The 27,601-nt window shown below is 47.4% G+C and overlaps 1 protein-coding gene across 1 annotated transcript in view; it reads right to left on the bottom strand.

The window, feature by feature from the left end:
- Positions 1 to 27,601, bottom strand: part of Igf1r (insulin like growth factor 1 receptor) — a 276,603-nt gene that overhangs the window by 10,418 nt on the left and 238,584 nt on the right. The window contains exons 14-20 of the mRNA XM_050149162.1: positions 23,255 to 23,357; positions 22,312 to 22,382; positions 16,452 to 16,681; positions 16,074 to 16,184; positions 11,114 to 11,276; positions 7,879 to 8,008; positions 4,476 to 4,610 (exon numbers count right to left, since the gene is read on the bottom strand). Coding sequence (XP_050005119.1) covers positions 4,476 to 4,610; positions 7,879 to 8,008; positions 11,114 to 11,276; positions 16,074 to 16,184; positions 16,452 to 16,681; positions 22,312 to 22,382; positions 23,255 to 23,357 — 943 coding nt within the window. The remainder of the gene's footprint in view (positions 1 to 4,475; positions 4,611 to 7,878; positions 8,009 to 11,113; positions 11,277 to 16,073; positions 16,185 to 16,451; positions 16,682 to 22,311; positions 22,383 to 23,254; positions 23,358 to 27,601) is intronic.

The following is a 27,601-nucleotide window of genomic DNA, read 5'->3' as shown; positions in this document are numbered from 1 at the left end:
ATTAATAAACTGGTGAAATGCTTCTTCTAAAAGGCACAGTTTAAAGCCACTGGACGGCTCCAGTGAGTTGGAGCCGCAGTTTACAGAGCATGCCCCGCTTTGAAGGTATATACCCGACTCTCCCCTAGAAATTCAGGTGGAAGTCCTGCCCTATCTCGAAACAGCTTCCACGGAGAAAGATTTATCCTAGGAGTATATGCACACTGTCATTTCCATACCCCTCTTGGCTCTTGAATCCCCAGCCACACCCCATGTCCTGAGCCGGATAGGCACTGGCACGTTGAGATGTGCTCGGTAGCTCATGTCTGTAGCATGCCTGCTGCTGAGTGTTAGTGCTGTAGCACCTAGTGATCAGATTTTAAGAAGTTCTTACAGGGCTGAGTGAATCTTCTTCTAGCATCCCCAAATAGCCAAGTCTGTTTTAGGGGCTACTTCTCACCTAGGACCTGAAGGGGGATGCTATACAGCCCAGCTTCTGGCACACGGTTCATGCCACAGCTCACCAGACAGACACTGTTATCTGCCTATCTGGACCCCACTCAAACAATTTATCTCTACAAAACCAGCCCAGGATTCCCAGAAACCTGGAGACTTGAATCTGGGAAAGGGAAAATGCAAAAGTACTCAGATTGGACTGAGTATATCTCAGCTTCATCCGAGCTGGTGACGCTGAGCTGAAGTTCAAGTTCCTTCCTGAATCCTGAAGACGTGGCATGTGAGCTGTGGAGACGCTACTGGAACAAGAGTTTTTGTGGCTAAGTTCAAATCACCATCCCTCATCCTTGAGCATTAGGACTGGGAACTGTTTCAGGGTCTCCAGGTTCCATGAACTCTGGGACTAGCCTCTGACCTCAGCAGGGTTCACTGACAAATTTGTGTGCAAGGCACACTGAAATGCAGGGGTGTTGCGGAATATCTGTCTACACTGTGAAGATGTGTTTCTGCCTAAGGTGCCTTCTGAACAGATAAAGAGCTAAATGGCCAATCGCTAGACAGGAGAGAATAGGCAGGACTTCCAGGCAGAGAGGGAGGAACTGGGAGGAGGAATGTAGGCTTGTGATTTGGCCAGCAGACTCGGGACAAGTCAGATGTGCTGGACTAAGAAGAGATAACCGAGCCACGTGGCAGAACGTAGATTAAAAAATTACGTGTTATGTAAGTTATATGAGCTAGTTGGGGAAAAGTCTAAGATAAGGCCATGCTTTCATCATTAATAATAAATCTTCGGGTCATTATTTGTGGGCTGCTGGTTCAAAGACAGCCTGACAAGACAGCTTGTTGCACAGGGGTAATGAGGGCACATGATGGGCTTTATATACAATTTAAACACGAAAACCGCAATCCTGATCCCGTCTCACAGCACTTGCTACATTAATTCAAGCTGAGCCATGGCGCTGACACTCAGTGCAGGACACCCTGGGGTTTGATGGCAGCTTTTTCTCTAAGGCTAGAAGACTTTGTGATACTCAAGGCTGGACACTTGGCTACCTGGAAGCAACCTGGTTCACATGCAGGCACAACGAGGCCACGACATGGCCAGGGAGGGCTGTTCCTGCCTCAGAACCACACAACTGAAGCCCTTCCTCTACGTGTGAGACCCAACAGGTTTCCGACTCTCTCAAGGGTGCTCGTTTACTGCAACAAAAGAATTATTTCCCAGAGCACATCTTCTCATCAGTGCCCCAGCAGATTCCGAAGCAGATTCTGATTCACGCCCCCTGCTGAAGCCAGCTTGTCTTCCTTACCCTGTTCTTTTCTTAGAAAAGAGACAAATCTGCCAAGGGGGTTCTGAATGGCAAAGCAGAAATGCCTCCCAAGTCAACCACTTCACACTCAGGAGCAGCCTCTGTGTGTAAACTTCCTCCTGACTCTAGGCTGGGAACAGGAAGTCCACTGCCTTTCCCATGGCAGGTGGCCGCTTCCCAAGCATATTAAATTCATACAAAAAAAAAAAAAAAAGCCCAGTCAGCTGGAGATGGATCAACTTCAGGAGTCCCGTGAGTTTCTGAGACTAATGTTTGTTTGTCCCAGTAGGAAAAAAAAAAAAAAAAAAAAAAAAAAACAAACCCAAAACAAGGCCTCTCCTGTGACCAGCCTTCCCCACAGGAACATGACTCACACCTGCTCCTTTTGAACTGTTTCTCAGCTTGTGAAACACTATGGATTCTAGTATCCAAATCTATGCCGGCGCGGTACACCCTCATGCAAATTTCGAGGCCTACTGCATCCCTTAAACTTTGCACTAAATACCGACTCGTCTCACAACGCACTAGGATGAGGGCTGCCCAACCGCTGAGGTAAAAGAAAGCTGTGGGGGTGCCAGGAGCAGCACTTAGTACCCACAGAGCTGCCCTTGGTAGACCTGAAGTCCGCTGAGAAAGGACACCGATGCACCACTCTTTCCTTGAAGACGTCAGGGCATGCGATGGGCAAGCCAGTGGCTCAATACGGCCTGCTGCCTACTCCACTTTGTAAGGCCCTTCTAATTAAGAGGGCTTTCACAGTTGCAGACAGTTGTGGGGAGACAAAACAAAACAAACAAACAAACAAACAAACAAACCCCAAACAGGAGTATTCTGTGAGAAGAAAATGGGAGAAATTCAAATTTTAACATAAAAAATATATATATATAAAGTTTTAGTTGGGCACCACTGACCCAAGCCTGTAATGCTGGCATCAGGGGTGCTGAGGCAGGAAGATTGTCCTGAGTACCAGGCAACCCGGGCTACTAGCATTCTCCTTCTCAAAGGTTCTACACTTGCTGGTTTCTGTGAAACTGTATCACTGTGGCAGAGCTGAGGGGTAAGAAAGAGTGAGCATAGAGTCCACGGCACCACAAATACTCTCCAGTCTGTGAGAGAAATTTCCTCAGTCTATGTGGAGGCCCACAGAGGAGCCACAACCTCACATGGTGCAGACACACACCCGTGTTCCTACTGGACCTCAGTCCTGCAACTGCAAGGTGCTAACTCCTGCACACCATCTGATGGTGCCTCGTGTGGGACTAGGCTGACCCACACCTTGAATTCAACTTCCCAGGATCCTAAGCACAGTCCCTAGCCCCTCTGTGTGGTGTTCCTGCCCACTGTCCACACACCCAGGGCATCTGTACCTCATCTCACCATCCGAGGCTCCATTCAAGACTGTGCTTTGCTGAGGAAGACTAGGCAGGTATCTTTTGTACAGACATAAAGAAACTTGGCAATTCCCTGGCATTCTTTCACAAGTGAAGCTGAACCTGTTTTGAAAAGCGTTTCTAGAAAACTCCTACACTGGTCTTGACAAATCAGTGGGAACCTCCCTTGATGTTTACCCCCGAGACACAGAACAACAGCTGAGCCCTGCCTTAAGGCGTGCACATCAAAAACAGGCACACTGCTACCAACCTGTACCCGATGAACCCATCGGAATACTTTCTTATTCCCCTTGGCAACTCATTCTGGGAAGGACCATTCTCTTGACCCAGTGAGCCTCTAATTAAGAGGCTACAAATAATATTTGGATGCTGAATGCCCTACACCAAGGACCATATGTGAAAAGTTTTGTCCCCAGCTTGGCAACACTGGGGACCCTTTAAGAGGTGGAGCCTAGTAGGAGGGTGCCTTCAAGAGGATCCTATCAGGACTGCAGCCCTTTAATGGCTGTTTTTCTCTTTCTATCCACAAAGTGAGAATCTCTGCTCTTTCTACTGTAACAGCTGCCTCACCGTAAAAGCAATGGAACTCCCTTTTGCTCCCAAACTAGGAGCTGATGTAAATATTTCTCCCAGTAAGCTTATTATCTTGGAGGCATTTCTGGAAGCCACGCTGACCAAACACTGAGACATACATGGTACCATGGGTATACTGCTATCACATGACAACTCTAACTGCTGCAGTATTTTGTTTTACCAGAAGCAGAGACAAGACAACAATTTTGCCAACACCCCAGGGGGGTGTGCACAGGAGAGTATGCCCAAAGAAGGATGAGCTCAACCTTGCTTCTGGTCCATGCGACGCACAGGGATAAAGTGGAAAGCAGATGGTTTGTGACCTGGTGTTGGGGCTATCTGAGGTTTAGACTCTTAGTGCAAGAGAGTGACTCTTGACCACAAAGCTCCATGTGAACCTGCTCTACAGATCTGTCAGGTTTGCCAAAGGCTTGGGAGAGCTCTTGAATCTGGCTTAACAGTAATAACTGTTGCATCATTGCATTAAAAGTTAAATTGCTCATGGAAAAGATGATCCAGGATTGCTATCGTCCCATACTTCACAGAGACAGGGGTGCCTGAGAAACCACGGTGCAAAGTGCCAACCAGCACTCGTGGACTAAAGAAGATGGGATGGGAATAAAGTGTTGCACAAAGTCACAGAACCAACAAGTTTATCTCTAGCAATAAAGATAAGCCCTCTCTCTTCTAATGCTTCCCTATACCCATAGTAACAGAGGGAACAGCTCTGGAGTTACTAATCCTAAGTGGCTCAGGAAATACATACAGCATGTCAGGGCAGTTGTCCGGCTTGTCCAGAAGGCCGCCCTCCATGACGAAGCGAAGAACTTGCTCGTTGGACAAGCCTTGGTATGGCTGCTCAGCCAACGTGGCAATCTCCCAGAGGACGACCCCAAAGGACCTATGGGAGAAACAAAACATGAGTGGCTAAGAGAAGGACGGGCAGAATCGTGTCCCATTCCTTGTTAGCATTTCTCCAACCCCCGGTGCTGACAAGGTGCCCTCAATGTGGTGACAGCACTCTGTGTGTCAAACCAGCTACTTGACTAAGTGTGGGATACCTGGCCTTCTCTGTCCCTGCTGATGCTCCCTGTAGGGCCACTGTAGCCCAGGAGGCACGGCTGAGACAGCTGAGGTTATGGGGAGTCTAGCATCCCTCACACAGTTTCAACTTCAGCGCCAGGTCCCAGTCTGGTCACTAGCTTGGGACAGCTAAACACCGTAACTATCTCCTTAGGGGATTCTTTTTGTCACAGTTCTATGCTAATGGTTCTCCACACCACTGCAAAGGAAGATCTACATGGAGTTCTTAAAAATCGATGAATATCAGGGCTCCCCAGAGCAGTTCTGATCTGACAGGTGTGGTGCAGGGAGCTGGCTCTTGGAATATCTAAAAGTTCTGTAGGATCCTGACTCGGGACAAGGAAGATGAAAACCCATCCCTTACAGAACTCAGGAGCCACTGGCTGGTGACGCAGCTGTGTCAGGCAGGGAGCTGGGGTGAGATGCATGTCACAGTTAACTAAAGAGTCCTTTGGTAGGGATGCTGGCTGAGGTATAAACTCAGCAGGCAGAGCAGTGAAGGAACTCTACCGTGTGTGTCAGCCCCGATCAGACTATAGGAGATCCATGCATGCAGAAACTATAGACAGGTAACAAGCTGATATTGTCAACTGCGCGTGAATACACCTCGGAGAGAATCCCTGGCCTATTTGCTCTCACACTTGGGCTGTGTTAACGCAATAAAGCCAAGTCAACACGAAACTTGGGATGGAAACCCTAGGGGGGGGGCACACAGAAGAGCCTGGGGCCAGCATTTTCCACTTAGCCTAAGCTGGAGCAGGAAACCTCTGATTGAATCATAATGTTTGGCTTGCTGCTTCAGCTCCCTTCTATGAACAAAAGGTTTCTGTACAAATTGATACCAAGCAATGTTAGACAGAAATAGAACCTTAGCAGTCAGACCCAAGGTTCTTTTGAACTAGCAGTGACTAAGATTTAGTCTTCAAATTGTACAAAAGAGCCAAAAAAAGTCACTCTGCAGTGAAATCATTGTTCTGAAAACCCTGGGCTCAGAGAAATGGGTTTCCTGTCAACGTCAGTCATGGACTCTGCCTTCCACAGCCTACGTGGCCACATCAGAGATAGCCTTTGGAGGCTGCAGCGCTCACCCTCATGTCTGAAATACGGCCCGGGACAAGCAATGATATATATGATTTTTCTGTTTTGTCAACTGCAGGCTGGTCTTGACAAGGTTTCCTTCCAGGCCAACTTCCCTTGTTTCTAATGCTTTCCCTGGAGCCCCACAGGCTTCTAGGTATCCAGTTGCCTTGACCCTGAGCACTGACTACCTTTTCTAGGGACTCAGCATGGCTCCAGATTAACTCTCTCAGGCACCCCGTTCGCCGCCCCGTGCTCCACACCAGTCCGCTAACACGGAGGAGGTGAAGACAGAGCACAGAACAAGCAAGAACAAAGCTGTCTAGAGACAGGCTGGCCTGCCTGCCCTTCTGAGGGAGGAGCCAGTCCCTGGAACATTTCCACAGAAGCTCAAGTAACAGCTGTGATAATTGTAGTAGATAGGATTCGGGGCTTGGCTTGACTTGAAGGTCCCTCCTGAAGCCCATGTTGCTAAGGTCTCCTACAAAGTTAAACGAAACTCCTTGAAATCATTTTGAATTTTTGCCTACTTAGGAACAACTGTCTTATGACTGTGAATTCATTCTTAAAATGACAGCCATTCTCCTAAGAGGTACAGGTCCAGCTAGAGCTGAGAAACAGTTTACAGACTCCAATGTCCTTGCTGTCTTCAGCTGTAAGCTCAAAGGCTGGGCTGAGAAAATATCCAAAGCACTGTCAATGCCTTAGCATTCGGGGGAGCAAATTTCAAATGCCTTTCCTGTTGGTCTGTAACGGCTGTGTAGTCAGAGTGGAGAAGATCGGCAGGGAGCACGCTGCATGCCCCTCGCTATAGCTTGTATTGACAGCTGCTACCCAGGACTGGGGCAGAAGGAGTCTGGGCGAGACTTCACTTTTATTTCTTATGCTGACTCTGTTTTCCCACCCTGCAAGCTGACCTCAGAGCTTCGAGAAGCGTGAAGCCAAGAACTAACAGATGGAAGTGTGGCCCTAGGCGTGCCCTCTCCTGCCACCTCATCTCAACACGGAGCAGAGTACTCTGATTTAGCAGAGAAGAGGTGACCTCGGATGGGCTAAACTGCAGCACGGGCTTCATCCCTGCGTCGGGAAACAACCAGGCTGTGCTGGGTCGGATTCAAATGCTATTTCCAATTTGCACCTGTCTTCCAAATAAGATACAAGGCTCTTGACTGGGAAAGGTTCACGAGGCTAAAATAATGATGTCAGTCACTACTGGGATGGTTCTCCCATGCGGTCATCGGTGGCTGGAGTAAACAACCACCTTTTCTGTAACACAAGAGCAACGGGATCTCCCGAGAGGAGAGCCAAGACACTTGCTGACATTCGAGGAGGGGGATGTGCCAGAGCTCTCGCCTGCCAAGAACTCCAGTTGTATTTTGGAACCTGATGACCTCTAAACAGCGTTTCCAAGGAACCGCAGTAAACAGTACTACAGAGAACTTTTAGCACCCCCTTGGCCGGTGTGCATCCGCCACAGACGCTTTTATTACTAAGGAAGATGCTTTGGGTCAGCAGAGATGGACGTCCATGGGGTGCGTCTGTGTCAGACACGAGATGGGACCAACAGGAAGCCACAAGCAAGACCCTGAAGTTTTGGGTTTAAATAAGGCACTGCCTGCAATCTGAATGTTCAAGGAGGTGAGGCAGGAGAGGCAGGAGCACACACACACAGTATTAACCTCCTAAGAGTGAGAAAAAGAGAAGGAAACAGGCAGGAGAAATAGAAGCGAAGGCTTAGACGTTTGGCATTTCTTTATTCCTTAGAAAAAAATCAGTATCAGCTAAAAAGGGAAGGGAATATGTTGATTCTACACGTGCCTTGGAGTCCCACAAATCCCCTTTTGTTTTAATGGACTCCACGCAGGAATATCTCAAAGATAAAGGGCTATGGGAGCACTGAACGCTGCACTCGGGCTGGCCATAAGTGACAGTGAATGGAGACCAGGAACCCAGGAGCCTGAACCAGAAGCTGGAGGGTCCAGGCTAGCCATGCGGGGAAACTTTCTTACCAGACATCTGAGTGAGTAGTGAAGACTCCATCCTTGAGGGACTCGGGAGACATCCAGCGCACAGGCAGCAGCCCCTTCCCTCCTTTCCGGTAGTAGTCTGTCTCGTAGATGTCTCGTGTCATACCGAAATCTGGAGGGTGCAGAGAGGATGCAGTAACTTAGCTGACCAGGTCTTAGGGCAGCAGCAAAGGTGATGTGGCTGCCCTAGCAGGGGTCCTTGGCCTTCCTCCACATTCAAGGCAAGACTCGTTCTTATTGCACTCTGAAGAGGCTTAGCATGACCGTTTGTAATTTTATAAGGTAGACATAGTAGGACAAGATCAGTCAAGTAAAGACATCTCTGGGCTCAATAGTTTATAATCTAGTTCTGCATTTACAGTGAGAGGCAGTTTGCAAATTACTGAATATTATGGTTTATCAAGAAACTATATGCTGTCTAGACCAAGGATGAGTGGCGCGTAGTTTTAAAGCCTGACCAAATACACTAGAAGATGTGAACCTCACTGACTTGGTAGCATGGCTCTGCTGCTGAGGAAAAGGCCTTTCACCCCTTAACAGGGGAGAAGGTATTCGGAGTGACAACTCACGAAGATGACAGGACACAGCGAGCGGGTGAGATGCTCTTCACCAGGCTCCTGGAGCTATTACCCAACACCTTTTCCCAACACAATACTCCCACTCATTTTTGAAAATTTCTTCCACTTTCTGAGTCTCCTGAAGGTGTCACATAACAATGGTTGATGGCAGGCTGGCTTTATAATCTCACATTATTGTGTCTTCATCAAATTTTGATTTTTCCACTCAATCACACCACCACCCCTTTCTCACATAAACCCTTCCATTCTCCTTCCCGGGAGGAAGAGCCGCTCTACTTTAAAAATGTCCCGTCACACCTCTAAGTGGTGCCACAAAGAGGTCACAAAGGCAGAGCAAGCCCCACGAGAACGAGGCTTCTTGGATGTTAACCAACACTGTTGACTTTCACTGTTTTCAAAACGACCGGCTGCCTCCGGTGAACTGACTTAGGGTGTGTCATCCCCCGAGATGGGGGCACTGGGGGACACTGAGGAACCCGCCTGAAGAGGAAAAAGGAAGTGCTCAAGTCTCATCCCTGAATTAATCCAGCGACATGCAAACGAGAAGATCTGCTTTGACTTGCATAAAAGGGGAATTCTAGAAAAACGATCTCTCTTCCTAAACGCAAAAGAAAAACAGAACAACCCCTACCTTCCTAAACACACACACACACACAAAATTTAATTCTAGAAAGAAAAAAAAACATCACAAGTACAAGACAAACTATCCTCATAAATACGCCATATGGTTAAACAGCAAATATAATTCTTACTGATTTGGACTTAAAATGGCAAGAAACACAAGAATTTTTCTCTACTCTAATCAAAGTGGGACAAAAGCAGCCTTAACTGAGGTTCTGCCTGTGCTGAGGGGGGGCCCATGGAGTGCGGGATGGGATGAGGACAAGGGCACTGGCTTGCTGTCTACACCAGGTCCTTCATGCTCATGTCCTGGCTTTCAGAGGTGGAGAAACATGCCCCCAAAATGGAAGGCAGCCATTCCAGGTCACTCAGGAACACAGTGGTTTCCTCTGAGAAGTAAAATAGGGTCCCCTCCCCACGCATAAGTGTGGGAATAGCAAACAGGAAGGATCACAGAGGCTGGTAAGAGGATGACTTTTATCTAGAAACTCTGGGGCAGGAGAGCTGCCTCTTGGCAGTTGCCCACCAAGCTGGGTTCCCAGGGTTCCAAAAATGAGTGTGAAAGTTCAGGGACAGATATGCTGGGGGGGACAAGACTCTGAGTAAATCCAGTGACTGATGTCAGCTCTATAAAATGGCTGCATGCGAACACCCGTGCAATCAAAGCAAAATGAAGACGGACAGCCCTACTTTAGGTATCTCTGTAGAGAAGATGTTCGTTGCTCACTTACGAGACTAAAAAGTTCATTAAAAAAAAAAAATCACTGCAAGGGTTGAGGCAAGTAAAACCTTTCTAGAACACATGTTCAAGAGGTGGCCAAAGGCAGTGGCTGAGAGCTTTTGCTACTGCCCCTCTGCTCCTTCTCAGGAGGAACACATGGTATGAACTGAACTGCTGGCCTACCTCAGTAGGAAGGTAAAGGCCTGGCACATGCATGTAGTTTCCTAGGCAACTTTGTCACTCCCTTCTTTTTTATTTTTTTTAATTATTAAAAGTCAAAAACAAAGCCAAGCCCGGGATAGTTGTGGCAGTGGTGGCGCACACCTTTAGACCCAGCACTAGGGAGGCAGAGGCAGGTAGGTCTCTGTGAGATCCAGGTCAGCCTGGTCTACAGAGTCAGTTCCAGGACAGGCGCCAAAGCTACACAGGGAAACCCTGTCTTAAACAAACAAACAAAACACACCAAAAAGAAAAAAACCCAAAAACCAACCAAACAAAAACAAAACAAAAATTCAAAGCCAACAGCCAGTCAACTGGAAGGCTACGCAGAGTGTCTAGCCAGTGACCGGAAATACAGCCCAGTCAGGGTTTTATGATCACAGTTTTATGTTGGTAGCAACAAGGGGTCAACAGGTAGGCTGAGCAGCTACCGTCATGGTGTGAAGTGCGATGTGTGACAGAAAGGTCAAGAGCTTGGAGCTACCACTGGGGGATGCAGCTCAGTGGTAGTGTTTAACTATGTTTAACTAGCCTACACGAAGGTCCTGGGACGTTTCTGGTAGTAGGAGAGGAGGGGGTACCTCTGAGACGACCAGTGTGTCAAACTAAGCCGTGCTCTCCCCTCACCTCCTGTGGACTGACATACCTACCTTAGCATCACCATTACCCCACACAGGAGCTTCACCATAGGGGCACTGCCTCCTGGGAACCTCACGGGCCTATCTAGGGACAATGTTCTTTGTTAGCTAGAGAACTTGAGGGGGGATTGGATGCTGACTTTTATCCTCAAACCAGAATTACTCGAGGAAGCAAGCTGTCCTGATTATTTATGTAACTCATATTCTACCCGAGAACCAAGGCCCCTATTTGGACCACCATGTTAAGGGGTTCTCAGGATGAGAGCTAGGAATAGCAAGTCACACTGACTATATGCATCTTTGCACTCAGGACACGCCATTGTACCTCTGGAGCATACTGAAAACCTCTCCAGGGGCAATCTAATCACTGCAAAGGCCCTAAAGCACCTTGAACACCTTGAGTTTGGTTTCTGCTCCAATCAGGAAAGCAAAGGACACACCTCCAATTTTGACTGTGAAATCTTCAGCCACCATACAGTTCCGAGCAGCAAGGTCTCTGTGGACAAACTTGTTGGCGTTGAGGTACGCCATGCCGTCTGCAATCTCTCCAGCCATCTGGATCATCTTGCTTAAGCTCGGAGGAATCAGGACCAGATTATTCTGCTGCAGATTAAAAGACAAGCCAAAACATGAGCATCTGGGACTTTTTTTTCCCCCCTACCTGCACGTTTATTCTAGAGGTTGTAAATCCATGTTTATTTAATCTGAGCACCACAGGTCATCTGTAGGGAGTTAGGTATTGCTCAGAAGGAACGTATCATTGCTGCGGGCCAGCCATGCGGGTGGCCGGGTGCCTGGGACACAGCCCTGCCACTTCTGGGGTCACCTGCTTGTGATAAAATCACAGGCTTGCTCCCTGACCATATCACAGGGGGGCTAGGAGAAACACCGATTAGTACTCCTTGGGACCACTGTTACCTTTTTGCTTCTCTTTTTCCACCCCACCCTCATGTATGCATATACTTGAATGTGGAAGCCTAAAGCTGATGACGGAAATCGTCTTAAATTGCTCCACCGTTTTTCACTGAGGCAGGCTCTCCCAGTCAAACCCAAAGCTGGTCAACTAGTTTACGTCCCTTTGACTTCCACAATCACAAAGTGCCAAGGGAGAGGAAGGACAGCATACGAAGGACACATGGGACAAACGAGCTTCCTAAATGGGCACCGCGTGCTTGACTTCCCATGTAAGCTGCCAGGAGTTATTTGTCTTCATCCCCTTCTTCTAAAGTACAAGGATATGAAGACAAATGCTCTCATCATGGACTATTGTTTTCTATGGGCACTGAGGACAACTGAAGTTCAGATATTGTTTTCTATGGGCACTGAGGACAACTGAAGTTCAGATGGAGTTCACCTTGAAGGGGACCAAGGTCAGTGACCAACAGCATGGACAAACACCCTGTTTTGCAGAGGAGGGCAAGCCAGGAGACCTATGTCCAATCTCTGTGGTGGTCTAAATGAGAATGGCTTCCACAGACTCATAGGGAGTGGCATCATTGGAGGTGTGGTCCTGTTGGAAGAAGTGTGTCACTAGGGGTGGACTTTGAGGTTTCAGAAGCTCAAGTCAGGCCTAGTGGTTCACTGCCTCTCCCTGTTGCCTGTGGATCCAGATGCAGAACTCTCATCTACCCTCTCCGTGACCACGTCTATCTGTGTGCCACCATGCTGTCCACCATCACAACAATGGACTAAACCTCTGAACTGTAAGTCAGGCCCAATGGAATGCACTCCTTTGTAAGAGTTGCTGTAGTCATGGTGTCTCTTCACAGCAACAGAAACCTTAAAACAATCCCCAAATCAGGCATGGTAAACAAAGAGAACCAACTCCCTCAAGGTGTATGCAGACACACACACACACAAACACACACACACACACACCCTCCTCCAAGGCTCCCTGTCACCCTAGCCCCATGTGTAAAACCAATCATGATCCACAGTTTAGACACTAACTAGTTTGTGTGTCTGTTAGAGTGCAGTAAATGATGCCTTGGTTTTCCTAACTGCAAAGTCAGTCCGCCCCCGCCCCCATACACCCTGCAAGGTTCCCTGTCACCCTAACCACATGTGCAAAAACCAATCATGATGCCACAGCTTAGACACTAACAGCACAGAAGAGCTCAGTTATTGTGCCTTGGTTCCCCTAACTGCAAAGTACCTGGCACAGCACCGTGAAGTCACCTCACTTTCCAAAGCCCTATACATACATCACCCTCCTAAGTTATTTTGAGAGTCACAGGAAAAGCATGACAAGGTTTTGAGATCATACTATCTGGGCTGCTCTACACAGGTCCCACGGATTCTAGCCACGAAGAACACTCTTGCCCAGGGTTGCTAAGTTCTCACGGGATGCCTGAATCTACAAACCAGGTAACAGCCCTACAGCACGGCTAGGAGTACTTTCCACATTTGAGGCAGACTTGGTGGAGTTCATTATTTATTTATTTAAACATTTTTACTTTGATTCAGGGTCCCCTACCTCTAACCCAGAGGATGTTTCCAGCATCTGGAGGAAGCCTGAATCACTCATTTCTTTTACACAGGTGCTTCCCCCCCTCACACTGTCTTTACATATGCATGGCAAAGTAGGACCTCTGCAGGTGACAAGTATTTAGGCTCCTAACACATACCGGACTATGATCAACAGGACACTGACGCTCATGTGAAAAACCATCAACAAAAGGGACTCAGTTATATGCAGAGAAAGGCTGACTTTCTGTCAGATCGTGATACTATGCTGTCATTTTTTTCTTCACCTCAAGAGAGTAGAAATCTTTAATTTGGTCATAGCCCCCTAAGACGAGCACACATCCATACATTTATCAATGCGAATTCCAATGGGGGAGAGGTAGAATATACTGAAGCTGGAGCATGCACACTGGAGGTAGGGTATAGGCACCAAAGCTAGTGTGTGTATATAATAAAGCTAGGTCACACATGCAAATACTTTTTTTTCTTAGTCTGAGATCTGATGAATTTAAAGGTAAGTTCTGAAGAGGGCTTTAATAACTCACCTTTTCTCTCTAAATGATTTTATTAACATTTTATGCATATGGGTGTTTTGCCTGCATGCATGTTTGTGCAACACTTGCAAGAGTGGTGTTCATGGAGGCTGGAAGAACGGTAGTTACAGTCAGTTGTGAGCTGCCATGTGAGTGCTAGGAATCCAACCAGGGTTCTCTGGAAGAGCAGTCAGTGCTGTAACTGTTGCTTAGAGACATCTCTACAGAGGAAAACTGAGGCCCAGAGGCCACTCACAGATGCCTGAGGATTGGTTTTTTTTTTTTAAATATAATTTTTTTATTGAAAAAAAAAAAGATTTCCGCCTCCTCCCCGCCTCCCATTTACCTCCCCGTCTCCCTTCCCCCCCCCCCCTCCCCCCCCCCCCTCCCCCCCCCCCCCCTCCTCTCCCCTTCCCTCTCGAGTCTGAAGGGCAGTCAGGGTTCCCTTCCCTGTGGAAAGTCCAAAGCTTCCCCCTTCCATCCTGGTCTAGGAAGGTGGACATCCAAACTGGCTAGGCTCCCACAAAGCCTGAACATGAAGTAGGATCAAAACCCAGTGGCATTGTCCTTGGCTTCTCAGCAGCCCTCATTGTCCGCCATATTCAGAGAGTCTGGTTTTATCCCATGGTTTTTCAGTCGTAGTCCAGCCATCTTAGGGTTGGCAAGAGATTTGGTGCTCCCAGGTGCCCAGGGCGATGTCCCCAGTTAGTTCCTGGGGCAGCTGAGGACAGAGAACCTGAAATGACCCTATCCTATAGCCATACTGATTAATATCTTGCATATCACCATAGAACCTTCATCTGGAGATGGATGGAGATAGAGACAGAGACCCACACTGGAGCACTGGACTGAGCTCCCAATGTCCCAAGGAGGAGCAGAAGGAGGGAAAATATGAGCAAAGAAGTCAGGACCACGAGGGGTGCACCCACCCACGGAGACAGTGGGGCTGATCTATTGTGAGGATTGGGGTTTTATTCTGTGGCAGAATTAGGACTGAAGGAGCTATGGGCTTATGGTGTTAGGAGGCACCTCAAAGGATCACTCTCCAGGCACCTATGGATTAAGCTCTTCTTCTGTAGACGGGGGTATTAGTGGGGCAGGAAAAAGGCTCCGCCAGGACCCATGCTGGGAGACACAGGCTGGAGTTACCAACCGCGCACTAAAAGCTCTGGTCCATACTCAGTCCTGTGGCTCTCCTCAAACCCCCAAAGTACAAGCTAAAAGTAAATGAGGGCGTTTGTGACCACGGACTCAGAACGAAAACGAAGGAACTGTCACTTTGGAGATGTTTATGTCGTAGGGGAAAAGAGAATGGGAAGAGAAACAGAAGGAGGAGAAGAGGGGGAGGGTTTCCCCCTGGAGGGGATACAGGCAGATAAGCTGCTCACCCAGAAGTCCTAAAGCCAGGGTCAGAGGGAGGACATCAGAACCACTGAGGCAGCCCCATTAAAGGCAGCTGGCCCTGGCAATAGTTCTCAACGTCTGCCTACCAGCTCACTCTCAGAATTAAGGACTGATAAATCAGAAGCTGGCTGGGGGTTAATGCAGCAGAAGGGGGAAAGACTCCACGGTGACGAATGGAAATCGACGCAGGACCTTATCAGGTTTACAATGTGAAATTTTCAGGTTTTCACTAGGCTAAGTAGAGGTCATGCACCTGGGATGATTATCATTTAAAAGTCCACGCAGGATACTGACTAATCATCGGGACTGAGAGGCTGATGCGGAGTTTGAGAAGTCTCCGAAGCAGAGTCGGGGTAAGGGAGGGAGAGCAGCATTTGCCATCAAGGTAAGGGCAGCATGCTCATGAGAGGGAGAAAGAGAGAGAGAGAGGGAGGGAGAGAGAGAGAGAGAGAGAGAGAGAGAGAGAGAGAGAGAGAGAGAGAGAGAGAGAGAGAGGGAGAGAAGCAGGCAGGTACATATGAAATGGGCTACAAGGTAAACAAACTGGGTAGGCCAAGGTCAAGGCACTGGCCAGCCTAAACACTGAACTTAACTAAGCAAGCACAAACACCACCCTGGAGTAAAGATGGGACACTCTCTGAGGACCACAACAAGAGAAAATTCATGCTAGGTGGAGCCAAGTCTATTGCCAAGTCAGTATCGGAGGCCATTCGGGGTGAGTGCAAAGGCTGTGGGAAGGGTTGGCCCTAATATATCCTAGGACTGGTGGGGGCTGCCATGAGATACAGGCAGGGGTAGAGGGAATACAGAAGCAAGAACACGGAGATGCTTGAGGTGGACTGGGTGGGATCCAAAGACAGGTAAGATCTTCTCACACAGATTTCCATCCCCTGGATCCAGGCTGAGAAGTAAGGGGATTTAAAAACCCGTATCCTACAAGGGAGCTCTTGACGGAAACGGAACAGGGAAGGTTAACACGGCGAGAATCAAAACTGACCTCCACTTCTGGCCTTAGAGACCGAAGATAACTTTTGAGATCCCCACGCGTCATTAGTTCCATGATGACCAGGGTAGGCTGGCCTTGGGACACCACACCCAGCAAGCGAACCTGGAGGAATCAAGAAGAGAAGGATTCAGAAGGGTAGGGCATCCCATAGGATGACCTATGCCTGTTGGAACTGTGTGGTGCCGGAGCCTGTGGTCAGGAGCAGAGTTCTGGTGAGAGGGTGAGGCCTCCACCTCAAAGGTCTACGGGGCCACAGGAAGGAAAGTAACAGGGAAAGTGTCCACTGGGTAGAAGGCAAGGCAGCAAGCCCAGCGTTGTGGCCGAGGGCACAGAAGGAATGCTTTCTGTCCCTGTAAGATACTCTCTTACCACGTGGTGACAGTTGAACTCCTTCATCACTGAGGCCTCGTTGAGAAACTCGATTCTTTCGCGCATACTTGCAGCCTCATTCACTGTCTTGATGGCTACTCTGGTTTCAGGTTCATCCTTGACCACGCCCTTGGCTACTCCTTCATAGACCATCCCGAAGGACCCTTGTCCAAGCTCCCGGTTCATGGTGATCTTCTCTCGAGCGACCTCCCATTCATCGGGTACGTACACTAGGGAGTAAGAGATGGAGATTGGAACAGGCATGGAAACAGCCCTTACACAGACTAGAGAATAGAAGATGCTGTTCCCTAAAACCCAGAGGAAAGTACTAAGGCACAATACAGTCAAAGATAGACCTTCAATCCTGAGGACTCAATGACACTTTGAGGGTGGTACCAGCGTCTAAGAACCCCAGGGAAACAAAGAAACCAAAGACAGGAAAGAAAGCAGTGCTTCCCTTTTCCTTCTCTAGAACAAAAAACCCCCAGACAAATAAAATAAAAAAGCAAATTAACCCTAAGAGATGAAGTAGGAATTTTTGCCCATCTTTATCAAGGCATTAAAAATAAATGTCAGAAAGAGAGAGCAGAGGGGGGGCGGGGAACGGATGGGAAGGTAAAGGTCCAGAGTGTGTGTGAGGACAGCTAATCTCCTCCTTCTCCGATGAGCCTAGAGGTGAGAAGCCTCCTCTTCACAGACTCTCGACTTATGCTAGTCAACAGAGCATCTGACACCAAGGCTGGCTTTTTGAGACTTTGAATATGGCTGCTCCAAATGACGCGTGCTGTAAGTAGAACATCCACCCTAATTCAAAGACTTGTTTAAAACAAGTAAACAAAACAAAACAAAAAAAGATAACCTTTAGAAGTTATTTCCCCCCCCTTCAGACAGGGTTTCTCTGTGGCTTTGGAGCCTGTCCTGGAACTAGCTCTTGTAAACCAGGCTGGCCTCGAATTCACAGAGATCCACCTGCCTCTGCCTCCTGAGAGCTGGGATTAGAGGAATGTACTATTACCACTGGGCCCTATAGAAGCATATTTATTTATTTATTTATTTATTTATTTATTTATTTATTTATTTATTTCAATGTGACAGCCCTAGCTGTCCAGGAACTCTCTTTGTAGACCAGGCTGGCCTATTTTTATTTACTTGTACACATGAAACAAATCAATCTTTCTTTCAGTGTGTGTGTGTGTGTGTGTGTGTGTGCGTGCGTGCATGCACTCGTGTGCGCTACAGTGTTTGGATGCCTGGGCAGGCCAGATAACAGTGCTGGATTCTCTGAAGCCAAGTTACAGATGGTTGTGGGCCTCTTCATGTGAGTGCTGGGAACTGAACCCGAGTTTCTCCAGAAGATCAGCAAGTATTCTTGACAACTAAGCCATTTCTCCAGCCTTGTATTACAAAGACTTGGTTAAAAATAGGTTTAAAAAGATTACTTTTATATTAAAACTGATGTATTAGGTTAAATAAAAAATACAACTAATTTATTTATTCCATCAGCTTTGTTTTACACTTAAAAACGTAACTACTAGTCACAGTGGTAGCACTTGCCCGTGAGTCCCTGCCAGCACTTGGGGGATGGAGATTAGAGAGGGGCTTGTTACTTTGAAGACAGCTTGGAATATGTTTCCAAAAGTCAAGGGGACATGTCAGGGACCGCTGCGCTGATCAGACTCTTAGTGCATGTACCTCATCCCACTCTTTCCGCAGCCGTGTTGGAAACATATCGGGACAAACCCAATATGGCAGAGATGGAGAAAGAAACTCATCGAAACAAAACTAAAGCAGGCAGAAACTCCAGAGGAAACGCCTCAGGCTTCAAAAGAAATGACAGAGGAGCAGAAGTGAGTGGGAGAGCTGGAGAGGAGCGTGCTGCAGGAATGCCGTGTGTACCACAAGCACTGCCTGCCTGTTTCCCTCTGGAAGCTGCCAAGAGGTGGGAGCACCTGTGAGTGACCATGCTGCCCATCTCGCAGCTAAGAAGGGAGAACTGGTGAGGATGGAGACTGTGCCTGCCTTGCCCATCTGAGTGGAAGGAAGAAACAGGGTGTGAGGTAATGAAAACTACAGTGGAACTCTAAAGCTTAAAGCGCCCTGCAGACTACACAATGCCATTTAATCCTAGCACTGCTGTTGTGCTGTTCAAGTGATGCGAATTACTGGAATGCATAGTGGTTCTAAAAAAAAAAAATCAGTTTTATATACGGGTGTTTTGCCTGCATGTGTGCACATGCCTGCGTATGTATATAGACAATGCCTGAGGAGGACAGACATCCGCATCAGATCCCGTGGAGCTGGAGATACAGATGGTTGTGAGCTGCCGTGGGTGCTGGCAATCACATCAGGGTCCTCTGGAAAAGTAGCCAGCGTCCTCTTTAGACCCAGAATGTATAAATTTTTAAAAATAAAAGTTGTAAGCATCTAACCAATGAAACAAAACTAAACCCAGAGGTTGTAGCTCAGTAGTAGAATGCCTGCCTAATGAGGGAGCGGCTCAGGATCCCACTGCAGGGGATCTCTAGAGAGGCAAGTGGGGTCTGGGACTGAGGAGGACTTTGGCCTGGACTCTGTAACCTCCGTGACCTCCCTGACAGGAACCTGAACAGAATTCTTTCTCCAGCTTCCACTGTTGGTTATATCTGATCTGGTTTGAGAAAAAAGGAAGCTAGTAAGAAATCATACACAAGCGCCGTTACACAACTTCAGTGGGCAGAGTGAGAACTGAAATCATATTAAACTAACACATGGGATCTGTATAAAGAATACTCATCCCGCTAGAACCATCATCGAGCACGGACACTGACAGCCCATCTAAAGGAGGATGGCCAGCGGACACTGCCTCAAAGCAAGAAGGAAGTCCTGATTCAGATGGGGCTTGGAAGGGAACTGTGGCTGTGTTTGCTTTGATGCTTTCAGACGCTGAGCTGCAGTTGGAGGCGAGAGGCCACTAGCAGGCTACCATAGTATTCTAACATCCTCATATGACAGGCACTTACTTGTAAGTGATGCCTGAAAGGAAGGATGTTTATTATAAATTTCCACCAATTTATATTCTGAAGACTGTAACATATACACTTGTAGTGGTCTGAATAGGAATGAACCCCATAGGCTCATAGATTTGAATGCTTGGTCATTAGGGAGTGCCACTACTTGACAAGGATTAGGAAGTGTGGCCTTTTTGGAGGAAGTATGTCCCTGAAGGCGGCTTTGGGGTTTCAAATGCTCAAGTCAGGCCCAGTGTCTTCCTCTTTGCCTGCTGCCTATGGGTCCTGAAGCAGAACTCATAGTTACTTTCCAATACCATATCTGCCTGCATGCCACCAGGTTTCCCACCATGACGGTCATGGATTAAACCTCTGAAACTGTAAGCAAAGCCCAATTAATTGCTTTCCTTTTAAGAGTTACTGTGGTCATGGCGTCTCTTCACAGTAATAGAACGCTGACTAAAACATCTATTTTGGGACAGAAATCCTCTAGATAGTTCAGGCTTGACTCGAACTTGCTGCCCTTGAATTTACAATTTTGCTGCTTCAGTCTCCTCAGCGCTTGGATTACAGGTGTATGCCAGTGCACCTGGCTCCTATGCACATTTTTGTATCAGATCATTACAATGGCACACACAAGTCTGGAAATTTCTTAACAAGAATTCTGTCCTCCATCGGACTCGGATAGCTTGTGACTCCGCAGAGGCTGATCTTGTTTAGGAGAGCACAGGAAATAAGGTCTTTATAATCTCTCAGTAAGGACGGGGGGTCCCTGTCTCCATTTATTATCTTCAAGGATCCAGGCTAGCTGTTAGTGAGCATTAACTACGTGGCTTGCCGTAGAACATGGAGTTAAAGCCAACTACATCCATTCCTTGGGAGGTCCCTGAAGCTAATGCCCGCAAACCCTTTTCTAAACTCAATCCAGCAGCTGACTTTAGCCAGCATACCTCAGCTTCAGCAGGCAGAGTGGTTCCTAAGTGCACACAATATTATCAGCACTTTCCTGCAGGGGATTCTTAGTGCACTCTTGACAACAGAGACATGCAGATTAACTTTGGAGAAAGAAGTCTGTAAGCACCTCTGATCTGCAATGTCACTTTGTAGCTCTTTGAGGGAAATGGTGCTTGTCAAAGGGACAAATAAGTTCAGATGAGGTGACAATGTTCTCACCTGTTGGCCTGAGTGGCGACAAGATTTTTCTTGCTTTGCTTTGAAGGACAGCAAGACTATTTCTCCCTTCCACACTATTGCTTTTTTACAAAAGCAGTTACTGGGCTGGACACCATGGCTCTGTGGTTCAGCTACTTAGGAGACAGAGGTGGGTGTGAGGCTCACTTGAGCCCAGGAGTTTGAAGCTAGCCTGTATTACATAGTAAGGCTTTGCAGGAAGGCCCTGCCTCCAAAAAGGAAAGTTCTTTGTATTAACAGTGCACATGGGGCTTCTTGATTTTGCTTGTTTGCTTTCTTGTTTGTTTTTGGTGGTGTGGGGAGAGAGCCTGGGTTCTGATAGGCAAATGTTCTACCACTAAGCTACATATCCAAACCTACTTTGTTTATTTTTAAAGGAGGAAGATCTTTTCCATAAGTGACTATGCTCTTAAGTGTGGTACACATCCTTCTATGTTATTTTCTATGCTTTACAGACACAGACATACGCATGTATGCCTATTTAAAAAATAACTCTGAGACCTTTGGTAAACAGTAATAACATCGTTATTCTGCACCTGATTCAAATTCAGAAGAGGCTGTTTTTGATTGGCTTTACTATAAACATAATTCAGTTAGAAATGATTAAAGAAACCATAGTAAAACCGTACAGATTTACACAGGGCTTTTACCCAAGTGTTTCTCTGTTTTTGTATTTGAACAGGGAAGCCAATCAGAATAATCCTGTTTCTTTTCTCTGGCACATCTACTTACCTTTCTGCAGCAAGAAGGCAGCAGAACAACATTTCCCCCGAAGGCATCCACCACACTCAAACAGCCCTGCACATTCCCTGCCAGACCTGCTTACAGCTTCCCTTCCTGACCTGGCAACCTCACAGTTTTTCCAAACACCACTTTATCAGAATTCAGGTGGAGAGGCTGGGGATGCCCCCTCTTCCTGACTTCCTACTGTTCGGTTGTGTGAGCCTGAACAAGTCCTTCTCAGAGATTCTTTCCTTGCCTGCATAAGATAGGTGTGAGAAACGCTACAGGGGCTTAGCGAGCAAATCGGATAGTTTTTGGAAAGGCCACTGATTTAAGGATGGCATTACTTCTCCCCAACTTAGCTGAAACGTCTGAAGTTAGGCACTAGGTAATAAAGAGACAGTTAAAAAGAGAAAAGAAGAAATAACCAGTAGGTACAACCGAGGTTCCAAGTCAGAGCCATTAAATTAAATGACTTTCATTTACTGCTAAGGGGAATATAAATTGGGTAAAGGCTGTACGACCCCAATCAGGACAGAATAGCAGAGGGATTCCACGATCATACATAGCTATGGAGCCCTGACTGGTATGGGAAGAACTGGAGCCCGGCCAGAGCTGAAGCCACTCCGCACTCCAGGTCAGCTGCAGCTCTTCCTCTAACAAGGAGGACAGCAGTCAGAAGGTTTCTTTCACTCTGCTGTACCATTTCAAGCAATCGAGTGAACCGACGTCTAGTCTACCCATAAGTACCTGCAGAGCCTGGTTTTCACTGGGACATCTGGGAGTCCCAGAATTTTTGACAAAGTCACTGAGTGTTAAAAATGTTATTAAGAGACAAAAAGGAAATGCTATCAAAGGCAGATCACAGGGCAACAGAACTTCAAAATTAAGCAAAGCTTTTTATCCAGGTAGTAACACCGAGAGCTCCCATAGTCCCCGACCCTGGTCAGGATCCTTACCGTCAGCTGCGCTGAAATACTCGGGGTTCACAGAGGCATACAGCACTCCATTGCCCAACCTGCTGTTGTTTCTGTCAAAAGATATGAAATCCAGGTCAACAGCCCCATTTCTACACATTACTGTAAACACTTTCATCTTTGTCTTCTTCCTGTTTCATGAGTTGTCTTGAGGAAGACACAGAAAGCATGCTCACTGCCAACGGAACCTTGGTCTGCATTCCTGATTCAGACCCTGTGGGCTAGCAGATATCTGAGGTTAGGCCCTTCAGCTCCATTGGTGGCCTCAGATAAAGAGTTTTTTTTTTTGGGGGGGGAGGGGATTTGAGACAGGGTTTTTCTGTAGCTTTGGTGTGTGTCCGGAACTAGCTCTTGTAGACCAGGCTGGCCTCGAACTCCCAGAGATCCGCCTTCCTCTGCCTCCCGAGTGCTGAGATTAAAGGCGTGTGCCACCACCGCCTGGCCAGATAAAGAGTTTTTAAAGAAGCATTTGCTTCTTTGCTTCACTAGTAATAACAAGGCTCCCTTGGTAGAAGAGCCCGGAGAAGCTCTTCACAAGGTAAGTACTCTGTGAGCCACTACAGCCAAGAAGGGAGAGATGGGAGCTGGTTGGTGGCAGTACTTGGGAGGCAGAAGCAGGAGGATCTTGGTGAGTTCAAGGCCAGCCTGGTCTACAGAGCAAGTTCCATGACAGCCAGGACTACACAGAGAAATCCTGTCTCAAAAAGCCAAAAAAAAGAGGGAAGATGGGTACCAAGAAAGAAGCATGCCCCCTTCCTGTCGTTAATCATTAGAAAATGTTCTTTTTGCCTCTGGAGAACGTCCGACTAGGAACTCGGGTTGTCCAGTCCACACAGTATTTTCCCCCACGGACGATCTATGTGCAACTCCAAACTGTCACACCACCTGGCTCCAACTACCGTCTTCTGCTGGCCCAGACACTCACCTCTTTCTATGGAAGACATACAACATGATCCCCAGTCCTCCCACAATCAGCAGGATGGCTACCGGCAGAGCGATGATCAGATGCATGAAGTTCTCATAGGTTGCTGCGGAAACATGGGGAAACGGGAAGGTGTCAGGAGGTGGACAACTGGCTTGTCTTGCTTTTATCTATAGTTGGAAGTATGATAAAAAAAAAAACACCATTTCTGGAGAAGCCCTTACTCCTCCCCCTCACACTCTAGGAATCTTCAAGGTGCTGTCAAGACTAGCCCAGAAAACAAACTGAACCGCTCAGAGGAAAAGGTAAATAAAGACAGACTGATGGACTACATTCCCTTTAAGGACTGCATATTCTGAAATAAGAGCTCGAATGACGGCCTGAAGGCAAGCGATTTTTGTATGTAGTTTTTTGGAAGCGCACACATTTGCTGAAGCAGAATGAACAGACTCTTACACGCATACTAGCTACTCATGTTATGCTGGTCTTTACGGAAGTTCTATGTTGCTCTGAATCTTCTGCAAATATGCGAAACCAATTCAAGTTTAAGACCACAGAGCTGACCACAGAACTTGCTAAGGGTACCCGTGTGGCTGACGATGGGTTTCAGGGGTTCAGTTCTCTAACTCTGAAACTTCTGCCAGACACAAGAACTCAGGATGCAGATAGGTGGAGAAGTGTGAATGAGGGCTGGGCAGGAATGCACAAGGAAAAGAGGAGACAGGAAGACAGGGGATGCCCTCCAGGAAAAGTCCTTCAGCCTGTGTCTTGACGGAGAAAGGTATGCTTTTCCTCACATAAACAGCCTCCCTATGGGGTGTGTGGGGGGGGATGTTTTACAGATGGTGGTTGATGAAGAGGCTTAGTTCAAGGTAAATCGTTTCCCATCCTATTTTGCAGATTAAAAGCAGTCAGTGCCTAGGCAGCAAAGCCTATGAACCGCAACAATGACCGGGGCTCAAGATCTCTCCGAGTGTGTAACAGTGGCACTTATATCTTGGGGCAACCAACAGCTCTCTAACTGGGCTTAAGACCTGCTCACCAGGAGGATATTCTTGCCTGACACTGTAAACCAACCTATCTGTGCCTGATGAGGTCAGGGACCCTAGGAAAGAACCCACTATTACTACTGCTTTCCTAAACCCGTATCCTTCTAACTATATTCTGTATATGTATGCTTACTCCCACAGATGAGTGCCGCTGGCAGTCCTCATCAAAGAAGCTTGCTTGCTTTTTTTTTCTTCTCAGCAGGAGATGGGAGAGTGAGCATTAGAGAAAACTACAACAGGTCAAAATGCAGAGACCAGCAGACTGTGGGGTACCCATCTCCAAGGGATACATGTACATCGCAACCCCTACAAGGAAAGCTCATAGAACACTCCAGTAAAGCAGGCGGTAAGACTCTAACCAGAGCCCCATGGTGTCTGCGGAGAGATGGTACCTTTCCTATGTAAGAGCTGCATACATAAATTCTCAACGACACGGCTACCTAGAGAAGACTTTGTATAATGACAGCGCCAGCTGACACGCTTACGGGTTGAGGGGGAATCTCGTAAAACTGTTAGATGTTAGATGAAAAGCTACATGCAGGCAATTAACGGCTGCTGGGAGAAAGAGAACCAGTTTTATCCAGGCATAAGCTCCCTGATAGGTTATCCAACCCCAAGCGGTCAGCCCTAAACACATGTACATATAGATAGCACTGAATGGGCTTGGCAAGTCCTCTCTCTCTATACATATGTATGTGTGCGTTGTGTAACAGCAACGATTAAAGAAGACAGACGGGGACATGGGAGGAGTCGAGGGAGGGGAAGGGGTGGACATGACGTAAATACAGTACTGATTTAACACAGTACTGAGTAAATACAGTTAAGAAAATTCTCAAAAACTGCAGCTGAAGCATTAAAAATAAAACAGTAAAAAAAAAAAAAAAAGCACCAGTGAACTCTCTCAAGGGCAGAAGTAAACGGATCAGACTCACTCATATACTGGGGTGATAGGTGTGTGTGGGGGGGGGCGGGACAGAGGGGGACCAGGCGCACCGCCAGGTCTAGGAGGAGTTAGGGGAACATACTATTCTCCCCGGGAATGTTGTGCATTGCTTGATTCAGACTCAGTAAGAAATCCTCTTATAAGCAAGATGAGAGAGCTGGCCAGTTTTCCCGGGGTTGCACTGGCAAAGGGCAAGCCAAGTTCTCAAGGGAAGGCCTGGCCCTCCTGTAGTGCTTGCTCACAATGGTGGTAAGCACAGCAACAGAGAGGCCAGATACCAGTTATGTATCATATCAGAAAGAATCTGTAAGACTTCAGTTAAAATGGAAAAGCAAACCAACAAACAAGACGAGTGGCTGGAGAGCAGAGGATGTCCTTGAGTGCTTCTCTGAGTGACCAACGGGGCACGGATACGGAACTGAAAGGACAGAGGTATTCAGATGGCAGCATCCTGGATTTCAGGTTTGTTAATAAGAAGCCCACAGCCACTCCAGACACCCTAGAAGACATGTCTACACTAGTGCCGATGGGATGGCTTTGCAGGTTTTCCCTGCACTTGCTGGGTCACCCTGGCAACCTGAGGTCAATCCCTGGATCCCATGTAAAGGGAGAAGAGAAACCAACTCCTCAGAGCTGTCGTCTGACCTCTCCATGTGGGCCGTGACATAAAGCCCACAAGTGTGCACACTGCACACACAACAATAGTAAATAATAGGAATGTCTATTTGGAAAGGAGCTGGGAACTCACTGGAGACATCTTCACGGGACTGTAAGTCACTCACCAGCGTGGTTAGGACATTCCTAAAATCTATTTATTCTTGAGCTATTACAAAAGCTGAATCCATTTCTTTGTTTGTTTTGTTTTTCAAGACAGGGTTTCTCTGTAGCTTTGGAGTCTGTCCTGGAACTAGCTTTTGTAGACAAGGCTGGCCTCGAACTCACTGAGATTAGCTTGACTCTGAGTCCAGAGTGCTGAGGTTAAAGGCGTGCACAACCACAGCCAGGCTGAATTCATTTTTCATATTAAATCTCTTTTTTAATCCAATATCTTTCGAAAGGAGTGAGGTTTGGCACCTTCCAACTCCTAGAAGTACTCTAAGGTATCACTGCTACTGAGGAGCTCCCACCACAGACAGCTTCTCCTGCCCCTCGGAGAGTTCTTGCTTTTCAATCACTGAGACCAGTGGTCAGGCTGTGCTGTGTTCTGAGTTTCCCATTTCAACAGGGACGCGGAGAAACTGGAACACATCCAGAAGAACAAAACTGCTAGGAAACTATCTGTGCAACTGGTCCTCAAGAAAAGGCGGAAAGGGGAGAAATCTGAAGAGGAGTTTAATAGGACTCAAGCACACGGAGTTCCTTAGAAACAGCATGTGGTGCTGCGAAGCTTTCAGGGCATCCCTCTTCCGAGGACTAAACACAGGGAAGCACACTAAACCGCAGCTGCAGAGTCTTGTCAGAACCAAGGAAAACTTCCCAGGAGCAGTGAGAGCTAGCATGCAGCTTCAACCCCTCGTCGGGTGTGCCAACTTCCACCAAAGAAAACCCATCAGAGGGCTTCACAGACTCCCCAGTGGCACCCTAGTCTTGGTGTTACAAATGGGACGGCAAAGATTGCTACAAACACATCCTCTCCTAAGGACAGCCAGGCTCACTCAGCTCCAGAAGCCAAGAGTGTGTGCTCTAGGAATAAGCAGAAGGCTGGGGAAGGGTTGGGGGGGGGGCTATGACCAAGCCTGGACAGATTCGTAGAAACAGCGGGGCTCTACTATTGGTGAGGTGGCACTTTATACTGTGGTCAGAGGGTAAATGTCCCCCAAAGACTTGGATGTTTAGTGCTTGGTAGACAGCCTAGGGCACTACTGGGAGGTAGTGGCAACCTTAGGAGGTGGATCTTGGAGGCAGTTAGGTCATTGGAAAGTATGCGTCCTTTGAGAGGACCCTGACACCTGGTCCTTTTCTTTGGGGGAAGAAATAGCCTTGCTTCCTCATGTATTCCCGGCTTGTAATGTCTCAGCACAGGCCAAAAGTAACAGAGCCAACTGACCACGGACTACAATCTCCACAAATTGTGAGCCAAAAGAGATTTCCTCTCCCTCTAATTACCTCACGCATTTGTCAAAATGAAGAGCGACCGTAACATCGCAATGAAAAGTGAGCACACAAGTTAGCTATTGAGACCGGGCTACCTGGAATAAATGAGAAGATTCAGACTGTAATTGCCAGAATTCTCTACACCTCATTATTCCTAAAACCTAAACCGAGGCCTGGCAGCAGCACATAAAAGAATCTTAGCTTACTGTTTATAATTCTATTCATCTCTGTCCTTTTGTTATCAGTCACTAGGAGGATTTTTAA

This window comes from Alexandromys fortis, unplaced genomic scaffold, assembly GCF_014885135.2.
Source record: "Alexandromys fortis isolate MF-2015 unplaced genomic scaffold, M_Fortis_MF-2015_v1.1 scaffold_67, whole genome shotgun sequence".
Lineage (NCBI taxonomy): Eukaryota > Metazoa > Chordata > Mammalia > Rodentia > Cricetidae > Alexandromys > Alexandromys fortis.
This window is presented reverse-complemented; position numbering and strand designations above follow the sequence as displayed.